General features: G+C 41.2%; 1 protein-coding gene across 1 annotated transcript in view; it reads right to left on the bottom strand.

Moving 5' to 3' along the window:
- sntb1 (syntrophin, basic 1) overlaps window positions 1–14,062 on the bottom strand; it is a 38,506-nt gene that overhangs the window by 5,258 nt on the left and 19,186 nt on the right. The window contains exons 5-7 of the mRNA XM_046398817.1: window positions 10,582–10,718; window positions 10,016–10,212; window positions 18–250 (exon numbers count right to left, since the gene is read on the bottom strand). Of these exons, the coding sequence (XP_046254773.1) occupies window positions 18–250; window positions 10,016–10,212; window positions 10,582–10,718 (567 nt within the window). The remainder of the gene's footprint in view (window positions 1–17; window positions 251–10,015; window positions 10,213–10,581; window positions 10,719–14,062) is intronic.

Raw genomic sequence — 14,062 nt, 5'->3', positions numbered from 1 at the left:
CTTAAAAAAACACTCACAATCTCTCCCTCCTTCCCTCCAAAGTCAAGGAAGAGCATGCGGACTCCGTCATCTGAGGACATCTTTAGTTGTTCGTAGGGGTAGGAGAGGAGCACCTGGGGCTGGGTGGGCGTCTGAGCTCTTCTCTCCTCCCCATTGTTCCTGTCTCCCAATGGTGTGGGGTCGGCCAGCACAGAGAAGCCATGTTCGTAGTGAATTACCAATCGGCACTCCTGACCCCGGTACAGACAACCTGGGAAATAAATAAAAAATATTACGCTATATTTTATGTGATTGTTAGCTAATAAGATGTTCATAAATAAATCCTCTTCTTTATTAATTTCCCCCATATTAATAACATGGAGACCATAGAAATAAGAATTAAAGTGCAAGTCATAATTTTAATACCAATTATTTTGGTGCTTGTGACAGAAGCTGATGTAGGTAGGAGTACACTTTTAAATGCACATATAGGGCTTCAAAAAACATCCAATCCCTGTCCTTGGAAAACCTTCTCTTGTCCCTACTTTTAGGGAGAATTTTCAATTGCCTAATGACTTAAGTGCCAACTGTTAACTTGCACTGGAAGGGCAGGGCCATTCAGTGTGATTTATTTGTTATGTTATTTGGCTGGATGTTTGTGCAAAGTGCTTTAAAATGATGAATGGTACACATACTCGCTTATAGTTTCTTTCTTTTTTACTAATTTAACTGAAACAGATGATCTTGTGGTTAGAAAAATTCAACTCCCCTCTTCTGCATCACATGAGACAGCTCTTCATACATGTAAAATTAAAATGCCAGTTAGTTGTTTTTTAACATTTGTAATGTTTGTTTACTGTCACTTTATTTTCCAGTGTACAGTAAATCAAAGTGCTACAGCTTTATGAACAATGAAGCGTCAGTTTTGTATTTCTGTGTGTCAGGATTCAGTTTATGGTTTGTAATTAGAGTTTGCTCAGAAACACTGACTTTCCTCTAAAACTCTGATATTAAAAATTGAACAATATTGATTTTTTGCCCTATTATGTATAGTGGCCCTGAAGGTCAACATTCAAAGATTACAGAACCAAATTTCAGTCAGAGTAGCTCTGATAAGATGACCCTTATGCCCTTCCACAGGACATTTTAATGTCATGATACAATGAAAGCAGTGCTTTGTTAAAGTAGTCCCTTATGATTTACATCTGCACTGCCATTCTTTCACGTGCTTTAAAATTTCACATAAGCACACTGGTGAGAGTAGTACACAAGAGAAAGAGGAAATGACACTGAACTGCCGCCAGGGACCTGAGTTCTAACCAATCACAAACAACAAGGTTTGTCACATCCTTTTTCATAACTTCAAATGTTTTTGAGTCTTATGGAGGCCACTGTGCTCTTTGGGACCTTTAATGAAGCAGAAATCTTTCTGTACCCTTCCCCAGATCTGTGACACAATCCTATCTCAATTCCTTTGACTTCATGGCTTGGTTTGTGCTCTGACACGCGCCGTCAACTGTGAGGGCTTATATAGACTGGGGTGTGCCTTTCCAACTCATGCCCAATCAACTGAACTTGCCACAGGTGGACTCAACTCAAGTTGTAGAAACCTCTGAAGGGTGATCAACCGAAACAGGAGGCACCTGAGTTCAATTCTGAGTGTCATGGCAAAGGGTGTGAATACTTACGTACGTGTTACATTTTTTGTTTCTCACTTTTAATTAATTAGCAAAAAAAAAATCAAGCAAACTTGTTTCACTTTGACATTATGAGGTATTCTGTGTAGAATTTTGAGGGAGAAATTTAATTTAATCCTTTTTGGAATGAGACTGTAACATAACAAAATGTGGAAAAAGCAAAGCGGTGTGAATACTTTCCGGATGTGCTGTAAATCCCCCCCCTTCATGACGGCTATCATGTTAGGATTTTGTTTATACTTCTTGAGAAAGGTGTTAGAGAGGTAGGTTTAGAGTGGTACTGATTCATTCAGTCATCATTAGTTTTACCTATGCCAACCCTGATAAAGTGACAACCTACCTATCACAGCAACCTTGTTCTAATTCATGTGTCTATTACAGATTACAGTTTACTGCATTCCAGTGACAGACTACTCTTTTCATGTGGAGAACAACCGACTGAAAGCATGGTGTAATTTATCTGTTGTACATTTCTCATCATTTTCTCTCCCACCGTCTCCCCTCTCTTGTTACAGTCAGTGTCTTGCTGAGAGCGGAGCGAACTATCTTTATCTACTCTCCCAATTTACACATCACTTTCCACTGCTATAATGACAAACCTGCCTCATCTCCACACAGCGTGATCTAGCTGCATTTAGTCTTTTCTTTCTCATTGCCTTCCCAGAAGAGTTCCCTCACTGTCCCTTCCCTACCTGCCCACCTCCCTGCATGAAGACTGTGTTCTGAAAACTTCATTTACAGCAAATGCTCCTTTCTCTGGACGACATCTGACCTACCAAGAGGCATGTTTGCGTGATACAGTGAGTGAAAAGAGAGTTGTTATCTTTCCATTGTTGGAGTAGGACGAGTGTGTAAAAGGAGGAGGAAGAGGAGTGTGTTTATGTGTGGAATATATGAAGGAGACATGAGTTTGCGTGTTCTCTCTCGGTGGGCTACAGAATACCTATGCATGTGTGTTTACACGTACGTGTGTGTGTTATCGCTCACTGTGGCCCGCTTCAGTCTCTTTTGTGTGATTGTCAATCGCTAATCACCCTATACACACCTAAATCCCTTCCTTATTCAGCTTTTTATCTAAAGGCGATTATGAAAGGTTGGCAAATGTGTACACAGTAACGCACACACCAGGCTATGGGCTACCCTGCCCAGCAGATAAATGGGTTGCACTGCACGAATGTGAAGTTCTAAAAAAAGCAAAAGCAAAACAGTAAGTGGTAATTTTGATTTCCTGTTTTTTTTGGCATCTCCTTTTGGTCAGCATATTTTAAACATCAGAACTAGTACACATGATGTGCTGTCTCGCCCACCAGAAGTGAAAGGAAGTAATTATATTTTTATTGACCGCTATGACGGCAGGTTTCAAAGATTTACAGATATGGTGGGACACAGTCCGGCTAATCTGACGTCAGAAAGGTGTGGGAGAAGGGGGTTTCCAAAGATCAGCTGACAAGCAGTTCTGAGAGAGTGCACTGGCCCCTCCTGTAATTTTCCAAGTCCCTAATTGCTGCTGAGTTTTTCTGAGACCTCCCACAAAGAAGAATACCTTTTCAAACTAATCTAATTGTATAACTGTTTTCTATAAAAGGTTGATTTGTGTTCCTTTCAATGTCAAACAAAAAAACTGCTTTGAAAAGAGATGAGAATATTTCTTAAATTGGACTGTGATAGAACTATCATGAACTGACGAATACTGTCAGTGATCTTGCAACCTTCTGTTTTTGCAGTAATATTTGCAATGCTGATTTGATATTCTAAAGGGTTAGGTTTTTTCTTTTCAATTTGTAAGTGTATTCCTTATTTTCTCCAACTCCTCATTGAGTATGCGTATTGTGTCTATTTATTGTAACAGAACACCTGTATTCCTTTGTATTGTAGCAATAATCTATTGTAATATACAGTATTCTACACATTTTTAAATAGTAATACCACATAGGCAATGCTGGCTTTAAACCACACTGATGAGGTGATGTGTTGGGACCAGTAGAGTACCCACAGTAGGAGTTGTTACTGTGAGGTTTTTCGTGTCAAAAGTGGAGCAGTATATTATAGTAATTGCTCCTTTATCAACCGTCAAACACAATAAAACAACAGAGGTGTGGTGATTACAACTTCGGGAAGTAGTGTTGATAAGAAGGACAGTGAATCAAATATAAAATATGAGGTGCGCACAAAGTCAAATACACAGTGTAATAATCCTGGAACCTGAAAGACAACACATTTGTGATGAAAAATGAGTCTCATAATGAGAAATTTCATTCTAATGATGTATAAACAATCTGGCAGGACAAACATCTCCCTAATGGTGTAAACAGTTGTCAAAGGGGCAAAGAGTGCTGAGGTCTTTGTTGTGTTCAAGAGTGAAAACTTGACCTGAAACTCGACTCTTCTACCTGAGAGCCTTGATCTGTGGGGCAAGCAGGATTTCCCACCAGAACACACACTCATAAGCACACACACAAACAGACACACAAAGAAAAGGGCTTTTCAAGCTGCAACAAAAGACCTTCTTTTCGCCTGATGGTGAGTTGAAAAGACAGAAGGAGGGAAGGAGGGACAGAGAGTGAAACCACTGAGAGACAGAGAGGACCTGAATTGAAGAGGGACAGAGAGACAGCTTGAAAGGAGTGAGACTTGAACCACTAAAAGGATTTTGCAGGACAGACCCTTCTTTTTTTCCAATGTCATTACTTTTACACTCACAAACATCAGCAGCAGGTAAAGTACTTCACATTCTGGAAATGCATCCCATTGGGGTAAACTTGCCACAGCAGGTTACTAGGTTAATCTTCCACAACCACTGAGGCAGAATTGCTTTTTTAGGCCATTAAGCTGTTTACTTGTTAATTAAGGAGACCCAGTCGACCTCTAAGACAATTTAAAAAGTTTCACAGCTGCCACCTTTGACAACAACATTAAAGAGAAGGTGGTGCGTGTGCAGACCAGAGAGAAATGCGATTACTGACTTTAAACAGATAAATCTAAAGCTGCTCAGAACATAATGTTTTGAATCTGTGGTTCAGAATTTATGCTTGACCTTGGCCACAGCGGTTAAGAAAACAAAGGCAACACACAATTGATTTAGTAGCTGTTCTGAGGCTTCTGTGCAGACATTTAAAGACCACAATCAGACTGAGGTCTACACTTCGGTTTTTCTAGATGCTGAAGAGAGACATAGCACGTTAGTTGTTGAGGATCATGTGATATGTTGAAAATGTCTGGAACACCTATTAAATTGACTAAATTGGTGAGACTGTTTTTTAACCAATGTTATGAATGTTTTAGAAGAGAGCAGATATGTGGCAGACATGAGCAGGGTTTAAACCTAGATGCTATGACTATATAATATGCAGTGCTTTATCCTGCTAATAGTTTCAAAATATCATTATAAACTCTGAGAAGTTTAAGTCACCTTGGATAATAACAGAAATGACAGCAGGAAAAGTGCCTGTGAAATGTTATTTCATAGCCGAACAAATTACTTTCCCCTTTAAAATCCCTCTAAGAATGGCCTTCTGCCTGATAAGTGATAGAGAGTTGATCTATCTTCTAAGCAAATCTTTATCACGGACCTTGACAGTGAACAAACCATCATAATGATTTATCAGAACGTTACACAGATGAAAAGCTGACAAGGTCAGCACAACGACACTTCAGGTGGCAGGTGCTGAAAAATGACTGGATGTACTTTGTATGCATTATCACACTCCTTCTTGGGAAAGTGTAAATTACTTTTCTACTTCCATAACAAGAAACTGAGGGCTTGGTGCTAACATCAATCTGTTTCAGAAAAGTTATGGGATCCGTTTCAGACAGAAATTCAATAGTGAGTAATAAATATTCAAAACCATTCTCAGCAATACAGTATAAAACTAAAGCTACTGTAACAAATATTTTTAACCATGGTAGAGGCATAGAACTATGAATGGAGATGTCTGCCTGTTAGTTCATCACTGGTCCACACTGGTCTTAATTGACACAAACGATACTGATGCCTGCTGCAGCTCAGTGGCTAGCGGCTAGTGTACAGGGAGGTATTCTGGCAGTTTGGGGCAAATAATTTGTACAATTGATTGATGCTTGTACCTCAATTTATAATGACAGTCACCTCAGCAACAACTGTACTTTGTGTTTATGGCTAATTAACGTTAAACTAAAATGGCAAACATGATAAACATAATGTCTAAACAAGTACATCTCAAAAAATTTGAATTTCATGAAAAAGTTCAATATTTTCAAAAAGTGAAACCCATATATTATATAGATTCATTACACATAGAGTGAAATATTTAAAGCCTTTATTTCTTGAAATGTTGATGATTATGGCTTATAGACAATGAAAACCCAAAATTTAGTGTCTCAGAAAATTAGAATATTGTGAAAACGTTCAATATTGGAAAGTTATGGTGTCACTCCCTAATCAGATAATTACCTCAAAACATCTGCAAAGGTTTCCTGAGCCTTTAAATGGTCTCAGTCTGGGTCAGTAGGCTATACAATCATGGGGAAGACTACTGACTTGATATATGTCCAGAAGACATTCACACCCCCCACAAGGAGGGTAAGCCACAAAAGGCTTTTTGCTAAAGAACTGTTAATTGCTAATTGCTAAAGAAGCTGGCTGTTCACAGAGTGCTGTACCCAAGCATATTCAGAGAAAGCTGAGTGGAAGGAAAAGTGTGGTAGGAAAAGGTGCACCTGCAAAAAGGATAACCGCAACCTTGAGAGGATCCATTCAAGAATTTGGGGAAGCTTCACAAAGAATAGACTGAGGCTGGAGTCAGCGCATCAAGAGCCACTACGTACAGACAAATCCTCACATGGGCTACAAATGTCGCGTTCCTTGTGTCAAGCCACTCCTGAACCACAGACAACATCAGAAGCGTCTTACCTGGGCTGTGGAGAAAAAGAACTGGACTGTTGCTCAGTTGTCCAAAGTCCTCTTTTCAGATGAAAGGAAATTTTGCATTTCATTTGGAAATCAAGGTCCCAGATAATGGAGCAAGAGTGGAGAGGCACAGAATCCACACTGCTTGAAGTTCAGTGTGAAGTTTCCACAGTCAGTGATGATTTGGGCTGCTGTGTCTTCTGCTGGTGTTGGTCCACAGTGTTTTCTGAAGTCTACAGTCAACACAGTCGTCTACCAGGAAATTTTAGAGCACTTCATGCTTCTTTCTGCTGACAAGCTTTATGGAGATGCTGATTTCATTTTCCAGCAGGTCTTGGCACCTGCCCACATTGCCAAAGGTACTAAAAGCTGGTTCAATGACCATGGTGTTACTCTGCCTGATTGGCCAGCAAACTTGCTTGATCTGAACCCCATAGAGAATCTATGGGGTATTGTCAAGAGGAAGATGATAGGCACCAGACCCAACAATGCAGATGACCTGAAGCAAAGCAACCTGGGCTTACACCTGAGCAGTGTCACAGGTTGACTGCATCCATCCCATGCCGCATTGATGCAGTAATTCATGAAAAAGGAGGCCCAACCAAGTACTGAGTCCATAGAAATTAACATACTTTTTAGAAGCCTGACCTTTTTGTTTAAAATATCCTTTTTGTTATTGATCTTATGTAATATTCTAATTTTCTGAGACAGCGAATTTTGGGTTTTCGTCTGTAAGCCACGATCATCAAAATTTCAAAAAATAAAGGCTTGAAAAAATTCACTTTATGTATAATGAATCTATATAATATATGGGTATATATTCACTTTCTGAGATGAGTGACAAAAATATTGATCTTTTTCATGATATTTGAGATGTACTTGTACCTCCTTAACATTAGCATGTCAGCACACTCGTGAAAATGTTGCCATGCTGGTATTTAACTCAAAGCATAGAGTTCATGGCTGCTAGTCTAGAGGACTAGGACTCTGGCTGATTGGACTTTAGATTGGAGGTCAGGGTTAATACACCAATAACACTGATCAAGCTGTTGATTTCACTGCTACATTTAGACTACAGCACGGCTTTGGTCTAGACAGTCTTTTGTCATGGGATTAAATAAGATGCCATTGTTGCATTCACATTTCCTTGCTAACCACCATGACATACAAAATCTGATTTTTATAAATCACCACAGGAGTGATAAATTTAAATTGAGCACTGCAGACCTGAATGAAGCCTTGCTATGCAAATCACATTTACACCTGGATCAGTGGGTACAAACATGATTTAGGTAAGTTTTTAGGTAAGTATTGACCTGCCACATTGTGAAGACCCTGGAAGGACTTGTTCTGGAGCAACTAAGACCTATGGTTAGACCACTCCTGGATCCACTCCAGTTCACCTATCAGCCCTGAATAAGAGTTCGTGTCTATGCTCACCTGGACAAGCTAGTGAGCACTGTGAGGGTCATGTTCTTTGACTTTTCCAGTGCATTTAACACCATCAGCTCGACTAGGTGAGAAGTTAAATGCAGAGAATGCAGGTGGGTGCCTGCCCACGTGTCCTGGATTGTTGACTACTTAACTGACAGACCACAGTATGTGCTCCTGCAACACAGTGTGTGAGATAGAGTGGTCAGCAACAGTGGGGCCCCACAGGGGACTGCCCCTACACCCTCTACACCACAGACTTCAACTACTGCACAGTCTTGTCATCTTCAGAGGTTTGCTGATGACTCGGTCATAGTTGGATGTATCAGCAAGGATGATAAGTACAAGGCTATAGTTGACAAATTTGTCACATGTTGTGAGCAGAACCATCTGTAGCTAAATGTGATCAAGACCAAGGAACTAGTAGTGGACCTGAGGAGGACCAAGGCTCAGGGGACACCCATCTTCATCCAGGGGACTGTGGTGGACATTATAGAGGAACACAAATACCTGGAAGTGTACATAAACAATAAACTGGACTGGACTAAGAACTGTGACGCCGTCTACAAAAAGAGCCAGATTTCGTTTAACATCTGATGGATGATGTTGAGGATGTTCTATGAGTCAGTGGTGGTGGCCAGTCCTATCCTATTTGCTGTTGTGTGCTGGGGCAGCAGATTGAGGGTAGTCGATGCCAACAGACTCTGACAGACAAACTGATTTGGAAAGCCAATGTTGTCGTGGGGGTGGAGCTGGACTCGGTGGTGTCAGAAAGGAGGATTCTGTCTAAATTACACCCTATCTTGGACGCTGTCTCCCACCCACTCCACAATGTCCTGGTCAGGCACAGGAGTTCCTTCAGCGACAGACTGATTCCACCAGGATGCTCCACAGAGCGCCACTGGAAGTCATTCCTGCCTGCGACCATCAGACTTTACAACTCCTCCCTCGGAGTGTCAGACACTCTGAGTCAATAGACTGTGACGCTGGTCCTCAGTCATGCCTTCTGCAGTTTTCACTGTCTTGCTGCACTGTTTTTTGGACTAATGTAAATTCACATCACACATACAATATAATACCTGTATATACCTGTAAAATACCTGTATATACCTGCACACAAACTTTCTGTTTATTTTTATATTTTGAAAATGCTCTTATTTCAATTTTTACTATTACTACTTGGCCTTTAAACTCCTAATCTTGGTTGGAGCAACTGTAATAACCCAATTTCCTCCAGGGATCAATAAAGTATTTCTGATTCTGATTCTGCTTCTGAATTTGGACGCAATAAATGATGCAGAAACAGCACTGCCAATGATCAAGTAGTGCTGGGGTTGTGTAGTATTCTCTGATGCATGCACACTTTTTATATAAGTGGAGTCTGAAGGAAAACTTAATTTGGCATAGTGTTATCATACATGGAGAGAGGAGGGGGATTCAGGGGAGAAGGGCAGTTCCCAGGACATTATGTGCTTGGTGAGAGGGAAGCAAAGAGAGAGTGAGAGAGAAGGTGGTATTCTGCTGGAATTCCCTGGACAGCCAATACCCAATGCAACACACTCACATGCACATAAGCACGCGCGCACACACCAACGCACGCGCACACACATGCACGCACGCACACACCAACACAAGAATAGCATTCCTTACTATAAATAGCAAGTGCTTTGTCCACATCTTCCATACGGCTGTCAAATTATATCACAAACCCTCTTCTATTACAGTGTATAGAGTGGACGTGGAGGTCTGTATATGTACTGTATGTACATTTGCTTTATGCACTGCACTGGATTTAGACTTTACTTTTGGCTTGCAAGACCTCAGGCAGTACTTACCCTTGTGGCTTATCAAAGATCTCTGCATATGTTTTGCTGCAGCATGCCTGAACATCTGAGGAAGCATCGCAGAATCCAGAACAGTGACCTGTGCTGCTCCATCCACAGCTCCAAGTTTGTCTGTGTTCCAGTACTTCCTCTTGAGTTACTAAATTTGAGTTTTTATGGTGCTATGCATCAGTACTTACTCGTAGTGACTTCTTTGATCATCTCAGCCGAGGCGTGACATCCGTTGACTATATGTCTTGTCCACATGGACAGATCCTTGGTGGTCTCAGCCCGGAACAGGTGGGTCTCAATGCCAAGTCGTGTGCCAGTCCGAGTGGCAAAGAACAGCTCTGTGCCAGAGTGAGGCGACCCCCGGTCGGGGCCAGAATGGACCAGACTGAATGAACACATACATAAATAAAACAAAAAAGTATCCTGCTGTAAGAAAGGAAATTTCTTACTAGATAGGTATTACTTTTTCCCCCTCACTGTGGAGTTGAAGAGTTCATCACCTCTTGAACAAGTCTGCATAAAACTGGTGGGCATTCAAACAATTTGAATTTGACACTGATCTCGAAGGCATCCACAATCTACTTCTTCGGCGAATCAGAGAGATGGTGATATTCTTATTGTTTGCCAGGTTATTCTTGGAATATGCATTTTTAAGGGGATATTAAATTTAGTTTATTTTAAAATATAAGTTTTAAATTTATGAAATATATACTGTGTGTGTTTGTGATGGCTGTACATAAGAGGGTGGACCTACCGTGTTGCTAAAAGTGGATAAACGTGTGCAGGGCTTTGCCAGGCCTCTTTGCCTCGTGGTAGACTGTCATACAGCAGCAGGTCTTTCTCCGTCACCACCACCAGCACAGGCTTCCAGCTCTGCTTCTCACTCTCTGTCTGTAGCACAAACAGAAAAACAATGAGGCTGGGGGTTTCGAGAAGGTTTGTATTCATTTATGCATTCTGCATAATCACTTATCCTGTGCCTAGTTAAGAAGAGGGACTGCTCCCTTCAAATTAAAAACATTCAAACAAAAGAGCAGAACAAAAGTATTCTTTGTTCATAATAAAAAAAATCTCTATGGAGCTTTAAAATGTTCAGTTTAGTTAGTTTAGTAAACTAAACTAAACTAACTAAACGGAACATTTTAAAGTTCATTTTAAAGGTAGTAGTAAATTAATTTATTAATAAATTAATAAATAGAATAAAGCATTCGATGTACCTCTGTCCTCTTTATTTCACAAATTCTGAAATCATTCTCTGGTTTTTAGATGAAAGCGGGTATTTAATCAGTAATATAAATGGTTGTGTGCCAGCAAGCTGCTTTCTGGGACTGATGTTATGTCAGAGAGAGAAATGATGTGTGTGTTTAATATATAAAAGGCTGTACTCAGCAGCGGGTGTAGACCAGTTTTCACCTCTCCTCTTAATCCAGGGGTGTCCAAACTTTTTGCAAAGAGGGTCAGATTTGAGAAAGTGAAGATGCCCGCGGGCCAATAGTTCCTTCTGACAATTTTTTAAACCACAAAAATTACATGCAAGTACACACTGTTATAAGACAATTTCCATTGTCTCAATTATATTTATTTTTCAAATGGCAATGTAACCAAATACACTGCTCAAAAAAAATAAAGGGAACACTTAAACAACACAATGTAACTCCAAGTCAATCACACTTCTGTGAAATCAAACGGTCAACTTAGGAAGCAATACTGATTGACAATAAATTGCACATGCTGTTGTGCAAATGGAATAGACAACAGGTGGAAATTATGGGCAATTAGCAAGACACCCCCAATAAAGGAGTCGTTCTGCAGGTGGTGACCACAGACCACTTCTCAGTTCCTGTGCTTTCTGGCTGATGTTTTGGTCATTTTTGTCTACAACCCACACAAGTGGCTCAGGTAGTGCAGCTCGTCCAGGATGGCACATCAATGTGAGCTGTGGCAAGAAGGTTTGCTGTGTCTGTCAGCGTAGTGTCCAGAGCATGGAGGCGCTACCAGGAGACAGGCCAGTACATCAAGAGACATGGAGGAGGCTGTAGGAGGACAACAACCCAGCAGCAGGACCTCCGTCTTTGTGCAAGGAGGAACAGGAGGAGCACTGCCAGAGCCCTGCAAAATGACCTCCAGCAGGCGACAAATGTGCATGTGTCTGCTCAAATGATCATAAACAGACTCTATGAGGGTGGTATGAGAGCCCGACGTCCACAGGTGGGGGTTGTGCTTACAGCCCAACACCGTGCAGGATATTTGGCATTTGCCAGAGAATACCAAGATTGGCAAATTCGCCACTGGCGACCTGTGCTCTTCACAAATGAAAGCAGGTTCACACTGAGCACGTGTGGCAGATGTGACACAGTCTGCTACCTGCAACATCCTCCAGCATGACCGGTTTGGCAGTGGGTCAGTAATGGTGTGGTGTCTTTGGGAGGCCGCACAGCCCTCCATGTCCTCACCAGAGGTAACCTGACTGCCATTAGGTACTGAGATGAGATCCTCAGACCGCTTGTGCCACTAACGCCACGTTGCACCACAGACTGTCCAGGAGTTGGCTGATGCTTTAGTCCAGGTCTGGGAGGAGATCCCTCAGGAGACCATCCGCCACCTCATCAGGAGCATGGCCAGGTGTTGTAGGGAGGTCATACAGGCATGTGGAGGCCACACACACTACTGAGCCTCATTTTGACTTGTCTTAAGGACATTACATCAAAGTGTGTTTTTCCACTTTAATTTTGAGTGTGACTCCAAATCCAGACCTCCATGGGTTAATAAATTTGATTTCCATTGATAATTTTTGTGTGATTTTGTTGTCAGCACATTCAACTATGTAAAGAACAAAGTATTTAATAAGAATATGTCATTCATTCAGATCTAGGATGTGTTATTTTAGTGTTCCCTTTATTTTTTTGAGCAGTGTATAGGCCACTCAGGCAGATGTGAACAACTCTAAAAAACACAATGCTGCCTTTCATTCTTATCTGGAGAGTCAGATAACATTGAACAAACTATGTGGAATACCTTAAATTTCCGTGCCACATTGGTACGTGTCAGGCAACAAATTCTTGCTTCTTCTTGAGGCAAATATTTTCCACCATTTTCATGACACAGTCTTTGATAAATGTACCTTCAGTGAAAGATTTGCCATGTTGAGCTATTAACATGGCCACTTTGTAGCTTGCTTTGGTGATATTTTCCTTCGACTCACAGCCCTGCATGAAGAAGCGCTGTTGTGATGCCAGAGCAGCTTGGAGTTGTTGCACTTTTTCAGTGCGGTTATCTTCCTGTATGTGTTAGCATGTTTAGTCTGGTAGTGTCTCTTTACGGCGAAATCCTTGAACATTAGACAAACACAACTGCCTTGATTTTCAGTGAAGAAGTACTGTAATTCCCATCTCTCCTGAAAGTGGCAGTCCTCACTGTCAACTTTCCTCTTTTTCTTTGCAGTCGCCATGGTAGAAATAAGTGAAGAAGGGTTTGTGTCAAAGATGCAGAGTCAGATAGCATTAATGTGGTGAAAGGAGGAATTACATTTTAAAGTTTTATGATTTATTGATTCTGTTTGTGTTAAATAATAAATTATAAGACTGAAGCTGCAGGCCGTATGAAATCTGACCATGATTGGTCCCCGGGCAGGACTTTGGACATGCCAGGCTCAATCCAAGACTGGATATGCAAACACTGTTTTCCTCTCTCATTTACCGTATACCCAAACTCTCTGTTTATCTGTCTTTTTCTCGCAAAAATGATCCAATTTGAACTGCCACAAAGCTTGTCTGGTCCTTCACTGGAAATGTGTACATCCACTACTACACCAGGTGCCAAGTGGGGAATTAGGGAAAGGTGGCTGGTATGTGGGTGTGGGTACACATTTCAATGCATTTCCTTTGCTGTGCCTCCTCGCCAACCCATCCTTCCTAACAAGCAAAACCTCTCGCTTTCTCTTAAGATCACACACTGCTAATCTCACAACTTAGAGCACACACACACACACACACACACACACACACACAGGACCCGGTATTTCATTTTACAATGCTCCATAACTATTCTCATTATAAGAGCTTATCTGCAGCCCAGCCATGGAATCCTAAGCTGCTTTTTGAAGTTCTGCCTCAGCCAATCATACCGTGGGATTTAGAGTGTCAAGGGTCAGCCTTTTAACATAATGAGAATATGTTGCTAAGTAACAGTATTGTACTGCATTTGAAGGATCAAATATTGGCAAATTCATGAGGACT

Source organism: Scatophagus argus, chromosome 9 (genome assembly GCF_020382885.2).
Source record: "Scatophagus argus isolate fScaArg1 chromosome 9, fScaArg1.pri, whole genome shotgun sequence".
NCBI lineage: Eukaryota > Metazoa > Chordata > Actinopteri > Scatophagidae > Scatophagus > Scatophagus argus.
This window is presented reverse-complemented; position numbering and strand designations above follow the sequence as displayed.